We start from the raw sequence: 26,692 nt of genomic DNA, 5'->3' as shown, positions 1-26,692 counted from the left end.
TATGCTCCTTCTGCAGTCATCTCCCCTACCCTATGGCTCCTACTACCCCTGTGACCTCCCCCCCCTCTCCCCTCCCCTTCCCTTCCCTTCCCTCCCCTGAAGACTTGCACCACCACCCCACCAATACTAGCCCTGTAATTGGCAAAATATATACTATCAAAGGGAGAGCCACCTGTGAAACAACATGCCATATACCAATATACCAGCTGTTATGTAAACACTGTTTGGCCTTTTACATCAGCCATCAAATTATCAGGATGAATGTGTATAGGCAGAGTGTGTATACTCGCAACACACAATATCCTGTTGCAGAACAGGCTCTTCAACGTGACAATTGTGATCTCAGTGCCTGTTACGCCACACACACCATCTGGAATCCTTCCCCAGACACCAGTTCTTCAGAACTCCACATATGCGAACTAGCACAACAATGTGTCCTTAGTTCTTGCCCCCCACCCAGCCTTAATTTATATTAATTTCTTCTATCATAGCATTTCTTCACACTAACTACTCTTTTCTTTACTCTTGTTTTAGTTTTTTACATCTTTCATTGTCTTACCAATCCATTTTTCAGTGCCCTCTCCATCTCTGTTATGTACAATACACTTAGCTTTTACCCTCATTAAATCATGCATGATTTTTAAGCAGTAATCTCTACCTTGCATATTACCCTGCCTACCACCTTTAAGCTCTTAGGTTTTCAAATCTCATCTGATGCAGTCCCCAACAATCAGTCTTTCTATCTTGCTCTGTGCAGTATGTCTCCCTTAAATCATGCTTCTGGGTGACTTCCTGAAATCTACCCCTTTTCCTACACCTCTCCAGTTCTTTTCTTTCACCCCTCTTTCTCCCTCTTCAGCCCTTCTGCCTGAAAGAAGGACCCACAGGCTCCAAAAGCTTGCCTAATTGTAACTTCCTTTTATACGTGTGTTCTGCTGCTACTTGATGAGTAGGTTTTTTATCTACCAAATTAAATTGTTTTGTCAAAAATTTATTGTTGTTATTATTTTAAAAGAATCTTAGTTGACGCAATGTCTAGGCTGTCACAAGGTCTTACAGAAAATGTTAGACTGAGCAACAGACTATCACACTTTATTCATGCGAGACAAACACTACTATACTGATGTGCAGAAATGTGAAGGATTGCAATAAGCAGATCCACAGTGGCACAAGGTGACAACATACATGCCAACTGAGGTTTAATGATGATGCCTGGGAACATTACAATAGCAAAAATGTGCAAAGAAACTTAAGCTGTTTTGCTGATTTCCCATTATTTGGCAGAGAGTACACTTTTGTCATCTGTTGGAGAGCAAAATCTATCAGCAAAACTGAAATGGATTTTCCACTTATCATAAGCGGCTGCCTTGCCATTTGGTTACCCAAGCATGACTCACAGCCAGACCCAAACCTCCACATGTCGTCATCTGTGTGTCAACAACCTGTACTTGTACATATTATGTAAATTCCCATACAGGGGAGACATTTTCCTTGTAAGTCACTTGCCCACTGTGCTGGATGAATGCAATATTGCAGTGCCTCTGTTCTTCCAAATTATGATGTAAGGTTCCTTTGGACATGCACTGTTATTCCAGGTTATGACGTAAGAACCTCTCATCATAATTTGGAGTAAACACTGACACTGAAATATCGTATTTATCCACTGACACTGGGCAAGCGATTTTCAAGGAAAAGTCTCCCTGTACAAGACTATACATAATGGATGTACGAGAACAGGTTGTAGGCACATGGTTGACAGCATGTAGAAGTTTGGATCTGGCCGTGAGTCATGCTTGAGTAACCAAATGGTAAGACGGCTGCTCGCAATAAGCACGAAATTCAGGTTTGAGTCCCACTGCTGCAGAAATTTTCACTGCCATCATTCCATTACACAGCTGATAGTAGTCCGTATTCACAACTGTGAAAACATTTCATTTCATGTAGTTCATGATGATTGTAGTCACTTCAGTGCCTGCTCCTCTGGACATGCACTCATGTCTGAAGAAACACTACATTGTAATTTGAAACAACGCAGGCGCTGCAATATCAGACATATTTTAAAAAGCTGAAAATACAAGGTGTCCCACTCAAACCTCCCCAATTTCAAGGACCCAGGGGAGAAAAACCACAGTAGACACGACAATGAAAAATGCAGTACATTGTAGAGCATCTCAAAGAATTTACATTTCCACATCAGAAGTGCCAAGTATTGTCACCAGAGTGCAGCATGGTCGCATGAAGTGAAAATGGCGACTCCACAGCAGCACGCGCAAGCAATAGTGTGGTGTGCAGAAACAAAATCCCTGATTACTGTTGTGTGTATGAATGTGATCCACCTGATGTGAAAACAATTAAGGAATGGTACAGGAAGGTTCTGGTAACAGATAGGGTACTGCAACCTTCTGGCAATGCATGTTATGGAGTTTTAGAAGAGACGATGAAGGACATCAGACAAACGTTTCTCAGGAGCCCACATAAGTCAATTTGTCAAGTATCTAGTCAACTTTATGTACGTCGATCACCATTGCATCATGTAGTTCACCAGCATCTTCATGTGTGTGCTTATAAAGTGCAAATTGTGCAACATCTGACACAGAACGACAAACCACGCAGACAACAATTTGCTGTGGATGTGCTGCAGCAGATTGATGCGGATGCCAAGCTTCCTGGAAAGATGTTTATTCTCAGATGAGGCAACCTTTCATCTATCAGGAAGGGTTAATAGGCATAATGTTTGGATTTGGGGTTTTCAAAATCCGCACGTTGTCATTGAACATGTTCGTGATAGCCCTAAACTAAACGTCTGGTGTAAGTTACTGCACAACAGGATTGTTGGACTGTTCTTCTTTGAGGAACAAACAGTGAATGGGTCAGTATATCTGGACATGTTGGAGCACTTTGTGTACCCTCAGATACAAGACTTTCAACCCAACATCATTTTTCAAACAGATTGAGCTCCGCCGCATTGGTCAATGGCTGTTTGCAAGTTCCTTGATAGGAAATTTTCCAATCGTTGGATCGGACACAAAAGACTCAATTCCTGGCCATCACATTCACCCGACATTTCACTGCTTGAGTTCAGGTGATTCATGAAGGACCGTGTGTATGCGACTAAAGTGGATGATATTCTTAATCACTATCACTAATGCAATTGCAACAACAACAACAACAATGGAGGAAATAGTACAAACATAGAAATTTGTGGCAAGTTCTACGGGACCAAACTGCTGAGGTCATCAGCCCCTAAGATTACATATTACTTAATCTAACTTTAACTTACGCTAAGGACAACACATACACACCCATGCCCAACAGAGGACTAACCTCCAACAGGGAGAGGGAGGGTGGGGGGGTGGGGGGGTGGGAGGTGGCCCAACTGTGACAAAGAGCCTCAGACCGCATGCCTACCCCACACAGCTCATGTACGAAGATGCCTAGAGTACTATTATAATAAAAAACAAACTAGTGGTGTGCATCTCTAAACAATGACCAATCACGTGCTGAGCTGGAGAATTAGTGCATTGTATGTAATCCTGATCCCTGGTGGGGTGCTAAACAGATATCAGCACAAGTAAATACCATTTCTGGGCTAATGGCCTTGCCACAGTGGTAATACAAGTTCCCATCAGATCACCAAAGTTTATCACTGTCAGGCTCTGCTAGCACTTGGGTGCATGACCATTCAGTCTGCTGAGAGCTGTTGGCAAACGGCGTGTACTCAGCCCTTTTGAGGCACAACTGAGGAGCTACTTGATTGAGAAGTAGCGGCTCCGGTCTTGTAAACTGACAAACGGGAGAGCACTGTGCTGACCACAGGGCCCTCCACGTCCACCGGTGGGCTGAGGATGACATGGCTGCTGGTTGGTATTGTTGGGCCTTTATGGCCTGTTTGAGTGGAGTTTAGTTTTTTTTAAAACAGCATTTCTGCCGTGTACAAAAGGTGTAAACTTACCTCAGTAAAGAAAGGTGTGCCGTGTCGGACAGTCATGTCTGAATACAGCTGCGGCATATCAGTAATAAACTGTAACTGTCACTGCATGTCTATGCAGTGCACATTATTGTGCCATTTAAAACAAGGAAAGAAAGCTTATGGACACAGTGATAAGCATGTGAATATCAACAACCACTTTTTAATCCTTGTAGATAAGCAATGTGTTATCCAACAGACAATGAACTTTCAGCTTTGCCTGAATTTGCTTTGTTTCTGCAATGGACAATGCCCAAACCTTTACAGTAGAAAACATGATGAAAAATGAACAATAGTTTATTATGACCCTTTATTGTTATCCATTGTAAAAAGGTGAATCTAAAAACAGAATTTCTGCCAGGTACCAAGGGTACAGTTACCTTAGGAAAGAACTGATGCCACTTTCTTAATGAGGTTGTGCTGCCAATAGGGTGTGTGTGGACTTACGTATTATATATGTATTTTAATTCCATATGCATAACAGAAGTGCAGTTATGTCAGTGTGCAAATGTTTCTTGAATCATAGAGCCTCAGCACTGCTGCATGAATGAGACCAGACACAGGAGTGAGAATGAGGAAGACAACACTGTGTTTGTCTGATGTCATAACCCGCAACTGATGTCACTTCTCCAATGGACTCACAGCCAAAGATTGCATGTGTGCACAAGCCAACAAGAGTACAGAATCAACATTCAACTCTGGAACATTGTTTCACTCACATATCATGTTGCCAGAAGGCTAGTCCATGCCAAGGACTACACAATGATTGAACAGTACACTTACTGCAACAGTTTTCATCAAACAAGACAAAGAAATGTGTACATATCATCAGTTCCTTTTGATTTGTAAAGGGTGAATGACTAGTTGAACAAAGCAATGATCTGTGTCATAGTCATTCAGTGGGCACTGTAATACCCCTTTCCAATTTTTTGTGTGTGTATGTACCAATATTTGTATCTATATGTATATGGATGTCAATGATTTTGTATGTGAATGATTATGTAAGGAGCCGCACCCTTCAAATTTTTTAGAGATCTGGTAGAAGCCTGGCTGTTCGCACTTGTTTTTTTGCTTTCATCTGTCACAATGTAAGCATTGTTGGGTGTAAATTTAAATGATTTCATAACATATGTACTGATTTTGAGTTATTTGTGCATTCCTTTATTTTTAATCCATCAGATAACAGGTTTATATGAACATTTATTGTATTACAAGTTCTATTTTTCAGCATTTCTAGTAGAAAGATGCAGCACTTTGATGTGATACTTATGTCATTAGCACAACTTCATTACTAATTTGCATGTTAATTTTTGAGTATTGTGTGAATAGAACCAGCCGTTCAGAGAAGTCAAAAGTTTTTCAAATCAACTGTATACCATAGAGCAATTACCAAATCACAACATGCAGAGTATATTTTTTTTTTAAATTCTAATGTTTCACATCCTCTCTTGCACTGCTCCCAATGCCAGTATGGGATTACAATCTTCATTCTGGTAAAAACATTTTGAAATATTTGAACTGGCGGAGATGGAAGCTTACTCACAGAACATAGAAAAATGGCCAAGACTTAACAATTAAAAAAAGTTTACTTACTGTAACATCAAATTAGGTTATTAATTTATAAATATTATACTCAGCATCTATACATTTTTATGTAGTATGCACTGAATAGTGCCAGTATCAGTGACTTCTGTCACTTGCTGTTCATAGTTAACATTTACATGATGAAGGTGCTCCACTGATCTATACAAATTATTTTTCAAGTTTCTTATGGCAGCTAGTCAATATTAACTAAGAACATTGATTTAAACTTAACAGTTTGTTTGTTGTTCATTCTGCTTTTAAGATTTATTGTTTAAATCTCCTAAAATAATATTTTAAGCACAATAAAATATTCTTTTACAGTTACACAGAATACTTCGTTTCATGACTACATCATCATTCACTGTGTTTCTTTCCCAAGTTCTTTTTCTAACATTTTCCTCAGTTTAAATTTTTGAATTTTTCCTGACACAGTCTTTGGAAATTCCTCCACAAATCTGATGTAGTGTGGTATCTTGAAATGAGCAATCTATTCAGAAAAAGAAGTTATTAAAGTCAATATATTGTCAAACTGCAGAAACTGTATATAGAAAGATATATTAAATTACAAACATAGAGCTTTGTATTGATCATCACAGAATAAACACATGAAATGTTTAAGACTACAATTTGAATGTTTAAAATAGACAAAATGGACTTTATTTATTTATACATACAAAAAGTTCTGTAAATACCATCATGAAGGAGTGCCTTAAAGGATGTGGATTTCATCAAGTTGTAAATTAATAGCAGCTACTGCAGGCTGTGATTTGCATTAACTTCTTGAGATGGACAATTGTGGAAATTAAATTTAATAATTATATGGATATTGTTTATACTTCTATTGGGAGTGAATTTCACTGCTCATTTTTTGTGTTTAACTCCATGTGGCACAAATGTTCAACAACAGTTATTCTGAACTATACTACAAGGCTCCACAATATATTATAGCGTAACATTGTTTAACATAGAGATTTTGGAGAAATACTGGAAATGAACATACATTTCACATAGATCCACATCAAATGATGATATCCACTTTTTAAAGGTACTTAATTTTGTGCAACCCTTAATTTAGTACATCTATATTATCTAATTATTCTTATAACATTTTACTGCATGTGTCAAATCAATCCACATTTCCTCCTCCTCTTCCTCCTCCTCCTCCTCCTCATAGTGGAGATGCTGAATTGCAAATAGGCACAATAAAAAGACTGTCACAAATAACAGCTTTTGGCCAGTAAGGCCTTTGTCAGAATTAGACAGCGCACACACACGCACACCTCACACACGCTTGACTGCAGTCCCAGGTGACAGAGCCCACACTGTGAGCAGCAGCACCAGTGCATGATGGGAGTGGCAACTGGGTGGGGGTAAGGAGGAGCAGGGAGAGGGAAGGATAGTAGGGTAGGCGTGGTGGAGCGCTGTTGGGAAGCATGGAGGGTCAAAGTGTACAGAGAGTAGGATAGCTATGTGCAATCAGGAGGTTAGGAGGGGGAAGGGAAATTACTGTGTGATGAAGGACTAAGGGCTGTGTAGTGCTGGAATGGGAATAGAGAAGGGGCTGCATGGGAGAGTACAATGACTAACAAAGGTTGAGGCCAGGAGGGTTACAGGAATGTATGATACATTGCAGGGAAAGTTGACATCTGCACAAATCCTGGACATCTGTTGTTTATGGGAAGGATCCATATGGCACAGGCTGTGAAGCAGTCATTGAAATGAATGATGTGTTTGGTTGTGTGCTCAGCAATAGGGTGGTACACTTGTTTCTTAGCCCCAGTTTGTCAGTAGCCATACATTGGGACATACAGCTTGTTGGTTTTCATGCCCACATAGTGGTTGCAGCATAGCTTGTAGATTATGTGACTGGTTTCACAGGTGGTCCTGCTTTTGATGGGGTAGGTGGTGTTTGTGTCTGGACTGGAGTCGGGATCTCCGCTATATGGTGAGTAGCAACTTTCCTTTTCACAATACTGAAACATAATCATACTGATTTCACTAGCTACAGACATCTCCTCCCCCCTGACCCCCAAAGATAGATAGATAGATAGATAGATAGATAGATAGATAGAGAGAGAGAGAGAGAGAGAGAGAGAGAGAGAGAGAGAGAGAGAGAGAGAGAGAGAGAGAGCGAGCACTTCTCTACTCAGCACTCTTCCTATATGGTTTATACACTTGTGACGACACTGCTGTTGCGTATCTTGCTCTACATGGTCTTCCAATAACAACTAATCTAACCCCTTCTTTCATAATCCAGTATCCTGCTAGCTGTTCTAACGTGATAGTTCATATTTCTATGTTAGTGTGGTGATTACAAAAAGTCAATTATTGACTGGTCTCAACCTAATACTTCAAATCCTCAAATATTTCCATTCTTTCTAAAAATTCTCTCTTTTGCAGATCTTTTCCTACAGCAAGTGTGATATGCCTGACATACATCTTTCCTGGATGTTTTATTAATTTTGCTTTTCTTGCTGAATCACCTCCCTCCAAGTTCTCAACTTTCAAATCATTTGTATTGTTGGTCCTGGATTGCTGATTTTCCTCTCAACCCGGTATTTAGCAGAGTCCATGAGCTGAGATACTTAGTGAATGTTGTATTAAGTATTTCCAAGTCCTTGAAACTTTTTTTTATAAGTAAAGGAACTCTTAGTTTTGAAACTTAGTCATTTTAAACTGGTTTATACATTTTTTATGATATAAATAATAAAACAAGATTGTTCAAGAACTGACTATTGTATTTAGAACAAAATGAACTATTAGTTACTATTATTTCATGTAACTGCAGTGACAATCTTTGATAGCAGCTCTAATGCACTAACTAATTGTTTTCCCTACTCATCAGAGAATAATCCCAAAACAGTTTTGAAACTCCAGCAATATTGAGCAGAATACTCTCATTAGTTGAACAAACAATGGAAAAATCCAGGGTGGAATGTAACTATAATATGAAACGGAAAGCTGCTACTCACCATATAGCGGTGATGCTAAGTCGCAGATACGCATGACAAAAAGACTGTCACAAATAAAGCTTTCGGTCAGTAACGCAATCATCAAAAATAGATTAAAAAATAAATGAGACAAGCGTGTGTGACTGCAGTCCCAGGCAACCAAGGCCACACAACATATTTAATGTTGAGAAGATTAACAAGGACTAGGTTTGCACCCTACCTTTCCTCTGCAGAAGTCTTTCACATCTTGTTCGGTCAGTTTGTGGCCCTTTTTGGTACTTATGGCAACACACACTTGTTCACCAAGTCTGTCATCAGCTATCCCAAACACCTAAGTAAAATAACAAGTGCAAATTCAAAACACAGGAAATACTTCAGCTTGCCAAAGTAAAATATTGTTACACGCAAGATAATAATGCCATTTGTCTAATTCTCTATTTGTTGAGTATGTAGGCAGTCATCCAGTTAATTTTTAATACATTATGCTATTAATACACGAATAATCTGTGCATATTTTCCCCAAATTTAAGGATGGAAACTGGGTTGCATGGGTTAATTATAATAAGGTTGGTACTGCTCCATCTCCAACAATAGATCTCGTTATACTAAAGAGGTGTTGTGGCCTCAATCTTAATGTGAGCATGTTAGAAGTGAAGTGTTAACCATATGTTAACTTATGAAGGCCAGAAGTTCTCATCATCACTCATACACAGCTGAAGAAAAACATAAAATTATTGAAGAAGCAAAGAATATTGGAAACTGTACAGCAGAAAGATACAACGTGAGTGAGGGTTGTATTTGTGACTGGGAAAAAAAAAGCCCTGGCTATGCACTGAAAATGTTTAGGATAAAAATACCAAATCTGATTAACATGAGAAATCACAAATGTAATTCAAGCAAGCATAGGAATAAAGCTGAATATGTAAATAAATGAAGAAGTCTTCTTACCTGAGCTTCTGAAATACTTGGATGAGTCTCCAATAGTATTTCTATTTCCTTTGGGAATATATTTTCTCCTCCGCGAATAATCATATCTTTTATCCTGCCAACAATTTTACCATAACCATTTTCTTCAAGGATGAAAGCATCCCTGTAAGAAATGGAAGCATCTTATTAAAATCTGTTAATTTTTAATTTTGTGTGAGCGTGTGTGTGTGTGGGGGGGGGGGGGGGGGGTGGCAGGTGCACACTTTGTCCAGGAAGTCAGTTCTGCTCTGCCCACACACTGATGTCAGTAATAAATTTGTCTTCAATTTTAAGTGTTTTACCTCACTGACAATACTGCCTTCAGATTTGGACTTTATTGTGGTTTCAACATGACAGTTTGCTGAAGATGGCATGTACTTCAAAACATCTACATCAATGTGGCTCCAATTAAGCAATACAAAAGCCATCACCTACATGGGCAGGAATCAGAATAAAAGCAATATATCATTCCCAAGGTCCATATAGTCAGAAGACAATAGACTCAAAAACAGGAGTACATCAGGCTCTGTCACTGTTTTCTGGAGATACTGGCCACAACCCAGTGTAACATTAAAGGACTTCACCAAATCAGCAAATACAACAAGTGGGATGACATGCTGTGTTTGGAAAATGTATGCTTTCACCTGGACAGCACAACCCAAGAATGTGCTGAGAACAATGAAGACAAACTCAAAAGCTGGGACAAATTTCAAGCTGAAGTGAAGAAAACATTTGGTGACAATCAACAGCAAGTCCACTTAGCAGAAGAATTATCTACAAGCAGGGCTCATTGTCATGGAGAAGTGGCAGTCTTATATACATAATGTTTTGGCCCTTTGCAATATTGTGTATCCTAATATGACAGAATCTGACAAAATCTGACAAAATCTCTTATTTCATGAAAGGCGTCACAGATGACATGTACTAAGTTACTAATCAACAACACAGTAACATGAAGCTGTGACAACACATCATAGAAATGTACAAGAGACGAGTCAGATGAAAGAGGTCCCTATGACAGTTGTGGAAGATCACTATGATTTTTCTTCTCTCCTACACCAGGTTGTAAAAGAAGACTTGCAGCATTTTATGGCAGCCAAAACTGTTGCACTGAATACACAAGATTTAGAGCCCATTAACGTTGACCCCATACGTCAGGAGGTAGTAGAGAACATTGAAGAGATGTATGTATCTTTGGCACCAGTCTCCACCATCAGATGAATGCCCTATGAAGAATGGCTATTACCAATTTGGACCTGTGGCGCAGCCATTAAATGAAAATCCAATATCTGGCCAATGCAGGTACAACCAACTCCTACAGCAAGTATGAAGCACTCCAGAAGAACAGACATTTGGAGGCTGCAGAGAAAGAAGATGAGTGTTTGATGACTACTACACAACAAGATGTCAATTTCACAACAGTCCTATTAATGCTGTTCAACCTCACGTGATTACAGTCAACTTGTGGGTCAAAGCTGGTTTCTGTACCCTGGATGAGATCATTCCTCAACATGCTGTAGCCAGTTCCCATCACAGAGGGTCCAGCCGCTTGCCTAGCTGCTGAATTCAGGAAAACCAAGTGAGGTGGCCATCTATGGTGTTGAGGCTGTCACACATGTAAATCCTCCATGGGCGACAGTAACCAAGATGGAATTGATTCACCATCAACTGCCAACCATTCCAGGTGCTAGTCAACACAGCAGTTTCTTTTTATATCATGTTAATGCTTTTCATTGCCAGTTAAAATGACTATGTTCTGTGATATCAAAGTAATTGTGCTGAAAATCACAAATGGGAAATACAACAAACTGAAAGGAAGATCTATTACAAGAATATGTACGACAGGATGCAGCCCCTGAACTTGTATTTTAAAAGAATGTAGTCCTGATATTCTCAGGCAAGACTTCTTCCAGGCACCACAAGCAATCAGACTGGAAGACCAGAGCTACACATTGATGAAGTGCACATAAAATGTGCCTTTCCTGGTCACCGCAGTAACCTGAGTCAACTGACAATTACTTGTAAAGCAGTTCCAGCTTTCTCCTGATTGGCCAGCAGATGTTGCTAATCTCATGCGAGTTGTCCTGTTTTTACATGGCTAAATTTTACACAAAAGTGGTTCGTTACAAATACAGTCAGTGCTTGTCTCCCAGTAGGGCATTTCTTTATTGAAAGTTAAAGAGGCATGGACTAAAAAATGGGACAAAGAAAGAGAAGGATAGAGCAGGTTAGGACGTGACAGAGTCTAGGAGAAGTTATAAGATCTAAATAGTCTTCACAGTCTTGCCGCCGGATCACATTGTGCAAATTCCACAATGTTTCCTTGGAGCAACTGTCTGACATCTTCAGGTGGTTCAACTTTGCTGGTGGCTAGGTACGACTGACTGTATCTGCACATCGACTTCCTGTTACTAGAACACGCGTGCGAAGAATGTGCAGGCACGATTTCCACGGCTGCGCATTCTTCACGTGCATGTTTTAGAAATGGGCACTGATGTGCAGATACCATCAGTCTTACCTAGCCACCAGCAAGGTTGAACCACCTGAAGATGTCTGGCAGTTGCTCCGAGGAAATATAGTGGAATTTGCACAACGTGATCTGGCACAAATCCATGAAGACTATTTACAAGACATCCACCGGGAGAGCTTGAAGAGTCACATCAAGTTATAAGATTTTTAACATGGTCAGACAGACAGTAGCTTCAAGAATGTGATCTGATTCAGTAACGAGCATAAATTATTGTCAACTGAAGTATCAATCACGTATTTCCTGATGAGCAGCTTAATGTTTATCACCAATTGACTGTAGATCATTTACCTCTCCAAGTGAATTTGAGAGGGCAGAAACCATACCTCATCCCCACCCCATTGCCCCCAGTTAGTTCACCATTGTTTGCAGGTGAGTTGGGTGGTAATATTGGACTGACGACAGTGAAATGTGGAATTCATAGAAAATGTAGAGTGATACGATCACAGAATTCCTGTGAGGAATGAGGAATGATTGTAGGATGTTAGAAATTGGAAATCATTAACATCATCATCAATACAAGAACTGCTCGAAGTGTAGTTCTCAATGGACCTATCTTCTTCCGTGGGTGCAGAGTTAATTTTTACCCTTGACGTCCCAACAGGAAATTCTAATAGCGGTTGGTTTACTCTCTCCATTGTTCGTTGTAAAAATGCTTCATTACCTGGACTGGAATCCTTCGCAGATCGTGATGTTACCACCTATGAAACCTGGCATTGTACTATCAATCCGAAGACACAAAGTAGACCTAGTTATGTATATAGTAATTTGTCATTTACATTGTATACACTTTCATGTAGAAAAGTAAGTAACGATGAAAAAATCCATGTGTTGATGAAAGGACTTGGTTTACTTGCTGACAATGTAACTGTAACAGGAGATATATGACTGTATTATAATTATTAATAAGTGTGATCTGTGACCCTAGAAACTCGTCTGGCAGTGTCCATCCACCACTCTGGAGTCTGAGATGGCTCTATGAAAGAGTCTAAATCACTCACTAACTCCAATAAATAAAAAAAAAAAATTGGTATCAAGACTGTTTTAAATTTTAAATTTAACAAATTATAACATCGCTGAGTAGGTTTTCAAAAATTTTATGATATATAACTATACAGGTCCATGCTGCTTCTGGATGTTTTCTCGTCACCTGCTTACCTTACACGAAGTTATCATCTTTTTCTTTGCTTGTCTCTTAGTATTCATTAAAGAACCTTCACAGTCTATCTGCAATTATTTACCTGGCTTCAAAGGCTGCCCACTCCAATTCACTTTAATTATGGTCATCATCATGTCTTCACTCCAATTTGCTCCTAATCCAGTTGTTTGTTATCCTGCCTCTCCTAGTAATTCACATCATGGATATCTCCACTGATAGTTGAGTTAACCACAACTCTGAATCATTTTTCCATTAAAAGTCCACACCTTGCAATATATAGTGAAACCAGGCAATATATGCCAACTGTAAACCCTCCTTTCACACACACTGGAAGCTTAATTTTGAAAACTACATTTAGTTTACCAAAAGCACTTTAAGTCATTTTCTACTCTTCTGTTTATGTCTACAGCTATCTTTCCAAAGGTCTTCCACTGCCTTAAATACATGAACTTAGCCAGTTCTATGATTTTACTGTTAATTTGTACTATTTTCTGTGTAATATGTTGCATTATTTCCAGTCTTACTTTAATCAATTTCCAGGTCTGCTACAAATACTGTGGTATTAGTTTTTTTCTATTCATTGATGATGCTTAATCACACTAGAGGGAAACAATATGTCATCAGTGAACAAATTTCATTCAGTTATGTTCTGGCATCTCTTATTCCTTCTTTGTACTTCCTGCTATAGGATCTGAAAACTTCATCTATGAATGCCAAGAATAGTTTAGCTGGTGTGGACTCCACCTTGCATATTTCCTCCTTAATTTGGTATTAACTGAAATCTTTGGCATCATTCAACTAAATCACTACTAAATCATAGAACTTAAGCTACACTACAGATCAATATTTCTCCACATTAAGATCTGATACTCAGTTTTGTGCTTTGCTAACTATCAACCAAGTTGTCACCTTTCAGTCTGAATTACTTTGAGCTATGCTACAGGATAGAGATCATTGTTTGTCACAATTACCTACATTCCAAAAAATTACAAACAAAAAACTTTTCTTAGGATAATCTGAAAACCAACTGAATCAAAAAACGTTTACAGAAGAACATAATAGGTTATGATCATGATACCAGAACAAAAGTAACTTCTGCACTAGAAGCAAACAGTTCAATTTCATTTCCATTGTTATTAAAGTGAGCGATCATTAAGGTAGTGTCACTAGGACTGGCCACTGCTGACATGAGTACCTCAAAGAACAAGTACTTTCACGTACTCATGTCAACAGATACCAGTCTTAGTGACACTATCTAAATGATCACTCAGTTTAGTCCTGGAAAAGCCAATTTTATGCTGGTATCTTAATAGTGACCTGTTATATATGGCTCCTTACATGCTTCATTACTGAAGTTTTCAGTTAATTCTACAGAAGGCTGAACTGCATATTCATCTACAGTGCAGCTTTTGTTCATGTGAAGATGGTCACTACAACCAAAACTAGCACCAATAAAGAATAAACTGTACAGCTGGTGGCAAGCATTTAATTCTTCAAATTCCTGACAGTTATATTGAGCCACTTCTTTAAACTAATGGGTACAATAGACATTATTGCTAGTGTACAGTTCCCTTCCTGTTTGCATCTGCATGACATCACATACAACAACATGATAATCTCATGGAAAGTAGTGAATATCTGGTATTGCTAGGTTCAGGTGACCTGAATCTCTCACTACCTTTACAAATTGTAAGGAAGCTATAGCAATATATTTTTCAGTATACTAACAAAGGTTGAGTTAACACTAATTCTAGTTTTGTTTGAAAAGGATTTGGGCAAACCTAGACAAAAACTTTCTCAGCGTCTTGAACCCAGATAAAGTGATAATTCACACACATTATGCCAGTCTGTAATTTTGTTTGTAGCTTGCAAGTAGTTCACTGCGCTGTACTCTCTTCTGGGACCCACTTCTTCCTTTACCAGATTAAAAGTTAATATTTTTTTCTATGTAGCTAGTATAACTTCAGTATGTCTCTTTTATAATATGTACAGCACACATTCTCTTAATTATTGTTTGTGTTTCTGATTCATCTCTTTAACTGTGCAAAAATTTAAAGCAATATTAAAAATTTAAAGCAATATTAAAAATTTATATTTTTTGTTGTTATTTCGCCACCTGGAATCTTACATGCTCAAATGTGGTGTCTACCCAACATAGGTGTATCTTTTGTTTTATTAATATCATCATTTTCAGTTGTTTCTTTTCTATTTTTGTTACATAATCTTAAATCCTAATGAACACATTTCTGCATAGTTTAATTTATTATAAATGAAGGTACTCTCAATGACGTCTAATCCTTGGGTCATAGATAATTCAATTGAAATTTGGATTGTGAAAAGTTTGGTCAGATATTTCTTGTCTGGGATGGTACCTTCCATTCCATTAAAGGACAGTGGATGCTGAGAATGGCATCTGACAATCCAAACATGAAGTGAAACAAAATGCACTTCAAAATTTTTGAGTGATAGCACATCAGGTGTGGTAGTACCATGGCGAGAAAGTAGCATATAATGATTAGTTAACCTCTGTAGGCTGCAGAAGGAGTGGATCAAGCACATATGGATTAAAAGAGAGGTGCTGCTGCCTCCTGATATTAGTGCACCAGTAAGCCTGGTAACTCATTTTGTTGACAAAATATCATGCACGTATTTTTGCCACAATGCTCTGCGCACTTGGCTAAGGACTCTTAGGTGATAATATTCACCAGGTTCTGCCAACATGAATTACATAATTTTACTATCAGTTTCAGTGACAGGTTCTGTGTGAGAATGAGCATTATTGATTGAAGCTACTAAGAAAAAAATATAATTCATCTTAACAGCTGCAAGTAACATTTTATTACTAGGTAACCTTAGTATAAAACTTCTATTTCTCAGTTTATGTTCATTACCTATTAACATGGAATACAGAGCTGACAAAGATTTCAAGTCAAGGAAATAAGTGATAAAACACTTTTAGCTATAAGTCCAGAACAATATCTAGCTTTATTACCCAAGAGAATTTGCTGGATGTTTTTGTAATATAAAGAAGAGCAGAGACTCTGCTATTGGTATACTTTCATTAACATATTTGAAATAAATCTAAACAGTGGTGTAATATAGCATGTGATTTGTACATACCCTGTTCTGAGCCATCGATCTTCTCTGATTGTTTCTTCTGTGTGTTTTTTGTCACCCCAGTAACCTAGCATATTGCAGTAGCCACGCACCCAGAGTTCGCCAGTGGTACCAAGTGGTACCATCTTTCCAGTTTCATCGACTACTTTTACCTGAAGTGAGCACATAATTTTCATTTCATGGAAAGTACCAAATTTTTGAGCAAATTTTAACAAGAAAATATGATGAAGGAGCAACTACCATACCCTTCAAAAGAAATCAATTACAACAGAAGTAACTGTAAGACAGGTTTGCAGTTTGAACAGTGCTGAAATGGAAAGTCTTGGGTTGAATACAAATAATGGAAGGAGTAAAGGTAGCTACTCACCATATAGTTGAGACATTGGGTATTGACAGGCAAACAAACAAGATGAAAAGTGTCACTACACAGTAGTCCGACCTGTGCTACGATGATGTAACCATCTGAGAAAATGTAATGAAGGACGAGTATGTGCATGTTTTTTCAGTTAACCCTAAATAAGGACATTGACCAAAAGCTTAGCTACAATTTCAATCTCTTAAGTACCAGTCAATGCCCAATGTTTGAATTACATACTGTGTGCACACGTGCACAAAACTGGGTGATCAATTTTGCACTTGGTCTCTGCCACAGTATTTATTCAGGTGGACAGCTGGTTGGTGGTCATGCCACCATAAAATACTGTGCGGAAGTTACAGCAGAGATGACATGACTTGCTTTCACTATTAGTAGTGCCTCGTATAATTCAGTATAGAACAAATGCAAGGCAGAAGAGGATTAAATAGGATATGTCTGATGGGACAGAAATAAGATTTGTATGGTAGTCTTTCTCATTGGTTTCCCCCCCACACGTGTATGATCCATGTGGCAAAGTGTTTGAAGCATATGTGGCATAAGGATAGATTAGAGTACTAGAGCATTTCATAAGAAAGGGTGGGAAAGGGTTGATAAGAGGTTGAAGCTCTGACTGATACAGTTAAGTTGTTCCAGTCCAGAGTTAATGTAGGTACTGGGAATGATCAAAGGATTAGGTGTGTGTTTGGTTATGGCACAGAAGATTTATTTGTGGACTAGGTTTGGAGGGTAACAGCTCTGTAAAGCACTTAGCAAGACAGAATATTGGGCAAGGGATTGGCCATCACTGCACATGAGTCATCCAAGGTAGGCAGACTACATGGAAATCACTTTAGTGTGGAAGCAGTGACCGCTATCAAAATGGAAGTTCTGTTGATGATTAGTGGGTGTGATAAGACCAGAGGTTTTTATAATGATACAGGAGATGTACATGTCAACATCCAGGAAGTGATAAGCTGGGCTGAGAAAAACCAGGTGAAGCAGATGGGAGAGAGACTGGCTTTGCTCAGTGCACAGATTATAAAGATATCAATGAACCTGATTCAATTATAAGATTTTCTATCTTGGATTACTAGGAAGGTTCCCTTCAGAGGGCTCAGAAAGGCTGGCACAAATGTGTGTGTGGCATATTGATTCCCACGGATGTGCCAATGTATTTGTTTGTACATATTACTCTCAAGGACTGAGGTGGTAGATATGGAGGACACAGGAGAGGTAGAATTTGACAGTGGCAGGGCCATAAGCAAGGAGGCCACTGTATGTAGGGAGATTGTGACAAAATTGAGGAGGAATGAGATTTTCACTCTGCAGCAGAGTGTGCGCTGATATGAAACTTCCTGGCAGATTAAAACTGTGTGCCCTACCGAGACTCTAACTCGGGACCTTTGCCTTTCGCGGGAAAGTCCTCTACCATCTGAGATACCGAAGCACAACTCATGCCCGGTACTCACAGCTTTACTTCTGCCAGTATCCGTCTCCTACCTTCCAAACTTAACAGAAGCTCTCCTGCAAACCTTGCAGAACTAGCACTCCTGAAAGAAAGGATACTGCGGAGACATGGCTTAGCCACAGCCTGGGGGATGTTTCCAGAATGAGATTTTCACTCTGCAGCAGAGTGTGCGCTGATATGAAACTTCCTGGCAGATTAAAACTGGTGCTCGACCGAGACTCGAATGAAGGAGGACTTTCACCATCTGTTATGTTTCTATGCTTCCTAAATTACTATTTTTTATCTTTTAACTTTCATCAAAAATAATTATACACATCATGTATAAGCAGCAGGTACACAGGTTTATCGAAGTACTATTTACACCATAATTCATATAATTTTATTGATCTTCTTATAACTGATGATCTGTTATCTTTAGCTTTATGAACTCTTTTTTAACTGAAAGAGTTAAGTAACTGAAGTTACAATAATGAAGTCAAATTGGAAAACATTTTGTGGTAATCAGCACAATCTCTAAACTATTGACACCATTTCATTAAGAAGCATTCATTCCACTCTCTCTGAGAATATTTTATTTGATGGGAATCAATTAACTTTAAAGATAATTCTAATTAAAGTTCAGAAAAAGCTATACTCAGTGTTGTCTTCCATGCTATACACTATTTGTTAGATTCCCAAGATAAACTTTATACTTTTTGTAGACTGAATGTTGCTGGACCAAACAATATCCTTCATTCAGCAGTTAAGCGACAAATTAAAAGATTGATAAAACTAATATAAAACATTACAAATTTAAATATGGCTGCCATACTTTAAGTTGGAGTCTCCTCAATGCAGATGCATAAAATAGTTTCATGAACTTTTCTGGTTTACTAACCTCCAATATATTTCATAAAACAAGTTAATGTTAATGCTTTTAATCCAGCCTAAGTAGCAAAATTTAACCTAGTTGTTTTCCAAATGATAATGAAGCTTCAGAAATAACAATTTGTTCTTATGCTAGTCTTTACACAGTCAAACCCCACATAAAATATCTCAGTCAGTACTTGAGTGTGAACATGTTGAGTCTGCCACTAGAATTAACTCTGGCAACATCTTTGTGGTGGAGAGTCAGTGGCTAGCACTCTCACAATTAATATCTTCAAATCAATATCATCAAAAGTCAGTACATACAAAATCTTCATTAAAACCTGCCATTCAAATGTCCACAATTAATAACTTTGCAGTTACATGCACTGTCTTCGGTAGGCAACATTTGTACCAGTTGTGTAATTGTTTCAACATTATGAAAGACAGTAGATTATATTACATTTGTGGAAACTGGATGTATCAATAAATTGTGTGCACCATGAATATTGTAGTTACATTATTATGTCAATCTTTATCTGCTGAAGTGCACTGCAATTATACTGCAATGACTACATTATTGTGTAGATTTGTGGATTTATTTACATAAGATTCATCACTCTTCTGATGAGGAGGGCAGTAAATGAAGAAGATAATCAAATTTATTTAAAGTGGTTTGATGTATCCAATAAGGTACTGAGGGCAGAATATGACACTGCAGGTAAGCAACTTTCCAAGAGGACTGAGTGGCTTTGCCAGGTTACAGTCTGGTATCTTTGGTGGCTATAAAGTGTGAAGACAGTACTCATGACTTCGGAGAGTACAACACCACATTTGATAAGCTGTACTCTAAACACTCTTAGCACAGCAGCTGTATGGGTTGGCAGTACGAACTATACTGAGGTCCATGAGGACTGCAGCTGTCAATCCATGTGCATGTAGCGATTGGTCAATGGCTCATTAAATATCGGAGCACTGAGCTATAGTGGCCAGTTCGCTTCAGTGCACTGAGATGTGTGCAGTCCCCAGTCACCACTGAGTCTATGAGCTGCAGTGTTCATCCATTGTTTCCGAGACTTGGGCTCCGTAGTACAACAGGAAGCTGGAAGTCAAAAGGCAGAATGACTCAGTGCATTGTATGCCAACTCTACATAGGCATCACGCAGAGGCACAGTGACAGTGCTTCAATACTTTAGAGGACTTGTAATAGTTTCAAACATCTAAGTGCACTGGACATTTCACAAGAAGCATCATCATTTAAGTTGATTATTTCTTCATATTTACTAAAGATCATTTTATTACTAATTGCTGGGAATTTTTTTAGATTGAAGATAACCTGCACTGTCCTCCTGTACTCCCAAAGAAATGATTTAGTCAGCAATTTCTGTTTGACACACCATTTTCTCTGCAGCGACGTGAATTATTTTTGTCTCAGTCATAACAGATGACACAGCTCATGGCTGCTCTTCAAACACTGCTACTTAGACATGAGGGACAAAGCAATAAAATCTCTGCACCACCTTTTCATAGTTATGATGAGAAGATAGAAGACTGAAAAATCTACCTTCAGCAACTACAGCAGCACTTTGCAGCCTGCATCAAAGATGAGGATCGTCTATCATTTATTTTCTCAGCTGGGTTGGCAAGGAGACCTACAGTATCCTTGTCAAACATTTTGTTTGTCTGGATCAGACTTGGCACACTTATGAGCAAGTCTCTCTTAGGTTACTATGACAGCAAAACTCATGTTCCTGTGGCTCGATTTAAATTCTTTTGAAGTACCAAACAACCACAGCATACCTAAAAGGAATGGCTTACCAAGCTATGTTTTCTCACTAAAAATTACAAATTTCGCTGTTCACGTGGAAATTCATTTGCTGATGAAATGCTCTCTCGCACAATTACTCAGAATGTTCCCAATGAAAGGATCCATTCTAAAATAGTACAGCACGGGAATCCAACCTATCAGATGATGTGCAGATTCTCTAATTATGTGCACTCATTTCCCATAACTGCTGCTGTTGACAAAGTGCTGCAGCAAACAGCTGCCAGCATGCAGCGAGCCATGCTCTTGCAGCCCAGTATGGGCACGGAATTCTCTTAAACAAGAGAGACGTGCTTGAACATACACAACCAATCACCAAGTGCATCTGCCACATATAAATTAAAAATCATGCCCACAATGCTTTGTCTGCCACGACATGAATTTTGTCTTCATAAAGACACTGTATGTTCTTCCTGTAACAAAACCTGGTCATGTACAGCAAGTCTGTTCTCACAAGTTACGTTCACAAAAGCCTTCAGCACAGACAGCAAGAACAACACGTGGATGTAAATGTTATTAACCCATCAAAATGTCAAGTTCATACAGATGTCTTAAATCTGCTCCAGCATCTGCTACTGCTAATAAAGCAAATCCTGTCCAGAGCCAACCAAATATAACTGGATGTCAAATTGTTCATTTCACTGAAGATTGTTCAGCATGATGTGAAATTTCAACTGGATACAGGTGCAACTCTGAACTTACTGAATCAAAATACTTACAAATTGCTTGGCAGCCAGCCATTGCTCCCCTCAAACACACGTGACACCTTACGATTGTGCTAAACTTGACATTTTAGGAACGTGTCTTAAATGCTATTTTTATAAGAACACCACAAAATTGGTGCCATTTACTGTCTTTCCAGCAGCTCTGAGTCTGGACATTTTTAGTTTGGATGCTTTTGATCTCTTTGGATTGACAATATATGGCAATGTTCTGCACCTGGCTTCTCTTACATCTTTTACTGATTTTAATGCATTGTGTGATGAATTTCAAATTTTATTTGATGGTTCTCTAGGGTGTAGCAAAGATTATGCTGCACATATTATTCTTTGCCCAGACGCCCATCCAAAGTTTTGTAGGGTTCATCCAGTCCCTCGTTCACTTCGTGTCAAATTTGCAACAGAGCTATGTCGCTTGCAAAGCAATGGCGTTTTGCAGACTATTATGGCAAGTCAAGTCGGTGTCACATCTCGTAATAACTAAACCTAATGGAGACATTAGAATTTGTGTGGATTTCAAATCTACAGTAATCGCCCAGACCACAGGTGACATTCTTCCCCTGCCCCACCCTGAAGATCTCATTAATAAACTTCAATCTGGCACATATTTATCGAAAACTAATCAAAAGGATGTCTGCCTCCAGATACCATTGGATGAAGAAACCCTACAGATTGTGGTGATCAACACTCACATTGGCGTATCTTGTTTTCAATGTTTACCATTTGGCAGCTCTTCCGCTCCTAATTATTTCCAAAGGACTTAGAACAACTATTGCATAATGTTCCACCTATTTGGATGATAACATTGGATAGTAACATTGCCTGAGAATCATTTGAACAACTTCATAAATATTTAAGAACCTTCAACATCACAGCGCATCAGCAATCGTTGGTTAATATTTAAAAAAAACTAAAAATCTGCCTCAATTGCAAAAAAAGCACCTAGTGTTAAGTGTTAACTCAGGTTTCAGCGTAGATAACTACACCTTCTTCAGAACAATAAAATCCACAAGTGCCTGGTGTTCTTTTAATCATTCACAAAGGTCTTCTTAGGCACTTGTGTGTTTTATTGTTGTTCTGAAAAAGGTTTAGTTTAGGGTGTCCATTTCATTTTCATTGAAAAAGGGGACATTTAATATAAATTAGAGAAAAGCCTGGGTCAATGAAGGGGAAAAAAACAAAAAAAACAAGGGACATAAATATTGTATTGACTAAATTTAATACACATACAAGCTTACCTTTACAACGTGCACTCAGATGATCCCAAATCACTTTTTACAATTATTCTGCCAAACTATCACCGTACTTTTCACTTTTATGTACTTTATCAAGAAGTGCACTTTCGTTTGAAATTGTATCATAAAAGTCAGTACACGATACACCATTAAAGTGTGTTTTGCCAATGAGCAAGGCCCTCGCTGTTTCAACTTTCATTCTGTTTCTTTTTTTTTCCCATCTGACCACAAACAGTTCAACAATGAAAACACACGTTCCACAGCAGCATTTGACCCAGGAATTGCCAGACAAAACTCCACCAAACGAATCATGTTTTCCATGTAAATGTTTTTACTTTTGAAATAAGCAAATATTTTACATCACGTTGCACTAACACTTTCTTTGTCTCCTTCTTCACTTTTATGAAGTTCTTTGCACATGAAAAGTTTGTCTTCATCAACAAGAAAATTTGGCACAATACTTTTAACAAAAACACAACAGTCCTGAATATGCTTCCACTGTAGCTGCTCCTTTTCAGTGTTAACCCAGTCAAATGCTTTAAAAGGTGTGAGAAATGGTAAACACAATTCTTTAATATACTCAATGCAAGAGTCATAGCTTTCTTAGAGTCTCATGTACAAAGCATATGTGAAATCTTTCAGATTTTCTACATTGTAATTTGCCCAATAATTTGTTTATTTCTTGATAAACTTCCACTATTGTGATTTCTTGTTTCTCAGTACATTTAATTGTTGTGGAGAAAGATTTTAGCTGGCTAACAAGAAAATGTAGAAGAACAACAGACACAGGGTTATCAAAGAATTGTTGAAGGATAACAGGACACTTATCAATGGAAATGAAATATGATTTCAAAGCACGAAATATCTCTACAATTCTTTCCAATGCTGGTAGGAGAGATAGCCACCTTGCCTTGCTGTGCCCAAGTACAGTTTTGTATTCAGTTTCAGTAAACTTACAGGATGAGTTCAGAGATTCAACCCCTACTGTATATATGTGGAAATGGTGGTAGATTTTGTTTACAATTAATTGGCAGTCGATGGGTAGGCAATCTAAGCCAGTTTGTAAGGAATTGTGCACCACTTGTGCTGGACAGCCAACTCCTACTACATTGTTCACTGTATTCTGTTGCAGTTTATAGAACAAATTGCGTTTTCCTTTCCTCTGCTTATCACCAAAATTGGTGTTAGTGTTGTCTACTGAAACTAAAATCACCTTTCCCCTCAAGATCATATATCTTTAAAACCTCCAGCACATAATTCTGAAGTAAATCTGAAGTTTGTCCAGCCAAATTAACCAATTCGAGCACTTTCACCGTGATGCCATTTTCAGGGTGAAAATACCTGATAAGGAGAGGAACCAACTTCAAATCCAGATGATTCGATGTATCAATCATTACAGAAAAGAATCGAGCACTTTTCAGTTCATTTAAAACCTGCTGAGCAGCATATGATGCAATACCATTTAAAATGATTGCATTACATTTTGGGTGTTCACATGTGAATTTATGATTGAAAAGTTTTTCCTCCCCCCATGAACCATGCCATGAACCATGGACCTTGCTGTTGGTGGGGAGGCTTGCGTGCCTCAGCGATACAGATGGCCGTACAGTAGGTGCAACCACAACGGAGGGGTATCTGTTGAGAGGCCAGACAAACGTGTGGTTCCTGAAGAGGGGCAGCAGCCTTTTCAGTAGTTGCAGGGGCAACAGTCTGGATGATTGACTGATCTGGCCTTGCAACATTAACCAAAACAGCCTTGCTGTGCCGGTACTGCGAACGGCTGAAAGCAAGGGGAAACTACAGCTGTAATTTTTCCCGAGGACATGCAGCTTTACTGTATGATTAAATGATGATGGCATCCTCTTGGGTAAAATATTCCGGAGGTAAAATAGTCCCCCATTCGGATCTCCGGGCGGGGACTACTCAGGAGGATGTCGTTATCAGGAGAAAGAAAACTGGCGTTCTACGGATCGGAGCGTGGAATGTCAGATCCCTTAATCGGGCAGGTAGGTTAGAAAATTTAAAAACGGAAATGGATAGGTTAAAGTTAGATATAGTGGGAATTAGTGAAGTTCGGTGGCAGGAGGAACAAGACTTCTGGTCAGGTGACTACAGGGTTATAAACACAAAATCAAATAGGGGTAATGCAGGAGTAGGTTTAATAATGAATAGGAAAATAGGAATGCGGGTAAGCTACTACAAACAGTATAGTGAACGCATTATTGTGGCCAAGATAGATACGAAGCCCACACCTACTACAGTAGTACAAGTTTATATGCCAACTAGCTCTGCAGATGATGAAGAAATTGAAGAAATGTACGATGAAATAAAAGAAATTATTCAGATAGTGAAGGGAGACGAAAATTTAATAGTAATGGGTGACTGGAATTCGAGTGTAGGAAAAGGGAGAGAAGGAAACATAGTAGGTGAATATGGATTGGGGCTAAGAAATGAAAGAGGAAGCCGCCTAGTAGAATTTTGCACAGAGCACAACTTAATCATAGCTAACACTTGGTTTAAGAATCATGAAAGAAGGTTGTATACGTGGAAGAACCCTGGAGATACTAAAAGGTATCAGATAGATTATATAATGGTAAGACAGAGATTTAGGAACCAGGTTTTAAGTTGTAAGACATTTCCAGGGGCAGATGTGGACTCTGACCACAATCTATTGGTTATGACCTGTAGATTAAAACTGAAGAAACTGCAAAAATGTGGGAAATTAAGGAGATGGGACCTGGATAAACTGAAAGAACCAGAGGTTGTACAGAGTTTCAGAGAGAGCATAAGGGAACAATTGACAGGAATAGGGGAAAGAAATACAGTAGAAGAAGAATGGGTAGCTCTGAGGGATGTAGTAGTGAAGGCAGCAGAGGATAAAGTAGGTACAAAGACGAGGGCTAGTAGAAATCCTTGGGTAACAGAAGAAATATTGAATGTAATTGATGAAAGGAGAAAATATAAAAATGTAGTAAATGAAGCAGGCAAAAAGGAATACAAACGTCTCAAAAATGAGATCGACAGGAAGTGCAAAATGGCTAAACAGGGATGGCTAGAGGACAAATGTAAGGATGTAGAGGTTTATCTCACTAGGGGTAAGATAGATACTGCCTACAGGAAAATTAAAGAGACCTTTGGAGAGAAGAGAACCATGTGTATGAATATCAAGAGCTCAGATGGCAGCCCAGTTCTAAGCAAAGAAGGGAAGGCAGAAAGGTGGAAGGAGTATATAGAAGGTTTATACAAGGGCGATGTACTTGAGGACAATATTATGGAAATAGAAGAGGATGTAGATGAAGACGAAATGGGAGATACGATACTGCGTGAAGAGTTTGACAGAGCACTGAAAGACCTGAGTCGAAACAAGGCCCCCGGAGTAGACAACATTCCATTAGAACTACTGACGGCCTTGGGAGAGCCAGTCATGACAAAACTCTACCAGCTGGTGAGCAAGATGTATGAGACAGGCGAAATACCCTCAGACTTCAAGAAGAATATAATAATTCCAATCCCAAAGAAAGCAGGTGCTGACAGATGTGAAAATTACCGAACTATCAGTTTAATAAGCCACGGCTGCAAAATACTAACGTGAATTCTTTACAGAGAATGGAAAAACTGGTAGATGCAGACCTCGGGGAGGATCAGTTTGGATTCCGTCGAAATGTTGGAACACGTGAGGCAATACTGACCTTACGACTTATCTTAGAAGAAAGATTAAGAAAAGGCAAACCTACGTTTCTAGCATTTGTAGACTTAGAGAAAGCTTTTGACAATGTTGACTGGAATACTCTTTTTCAAATTCTAAAGGTGGCAGGGGTAAAATACAGGGAGCGAAAGGCTATTTATAATTTGTACAGAAACCAGATGGCAGTAATAAGAGTCGAGGGGCATGAAAGGGAAGCAGTGGTTGGGAAACGAGTGAGACAGGGTTGTAGCCTCTCCCCGATGTTATTCAATCTGTATATTGAGCAAG

At 38.7% G+C, this 26,692-nt stretch overlaps 1 protein-coding gene across 2 annotated transcripts in view; it reads right to left on the bottom strand.

Annotated features, from left to right (window-relative positions):
* Nucleotides 1–5,102: 5,102 nt before the first annotated feature.
* The window catches only part of LOC126278951 (medium-chain acyl-CoA ligase ACSF2, mitochondrial-like), a 216,190-nt gene continuing 194,600 nt past the window's right edge, over nt 5,103–26,692 (bottom strand). For both annotated transcript variants that reach the window (XM_049979228.1, XM_049979229.1), the window contains 4 exons: nt 16,275–16,423; nt 9,451–9,592; nt 8,723–8,833; nt 5,103–6,038 (listed from right to left, as the gene is read on the bottom strand). In XM_049979228.1, the coding sequence (XP_049835185.1) occupies nt 5,910–6,038; nt 8,723–8,833; nt 9,451–9,592; nt 16,275–16,423 (531 nt within the window). In that variant the 3' untranslated portion in view covers nt 5,103–5,909. The remainder of the gene's footprint in view (nt 6,039–8,722; nt 8,834–9,450; nt 9,593–16,274; nt 16,424–26,692) is intronic.

The sequence above is a fragment of the Schistocerca gregaria genome, chromosome 6, assembly GCF_023897955.1.
Source record: "Schistocerca gregaria isolate iqSchGreg1 chromosome 6, iqSchGreg1.2, whole genome shotgun sequence".
NCBI classification, from domain to species: domain Eukaryota; kingdom Metazoa; phylum Arthropoda; class Insecta; order Orthoptera; family Acrididae; genus Schistocerca; species Schistocerca gregaria.
The sequence above is the reverse complement of the archived record's forward strand: the minus strand, read 5'-3'. Positions and strand labels throughout refer to the sequence as shown.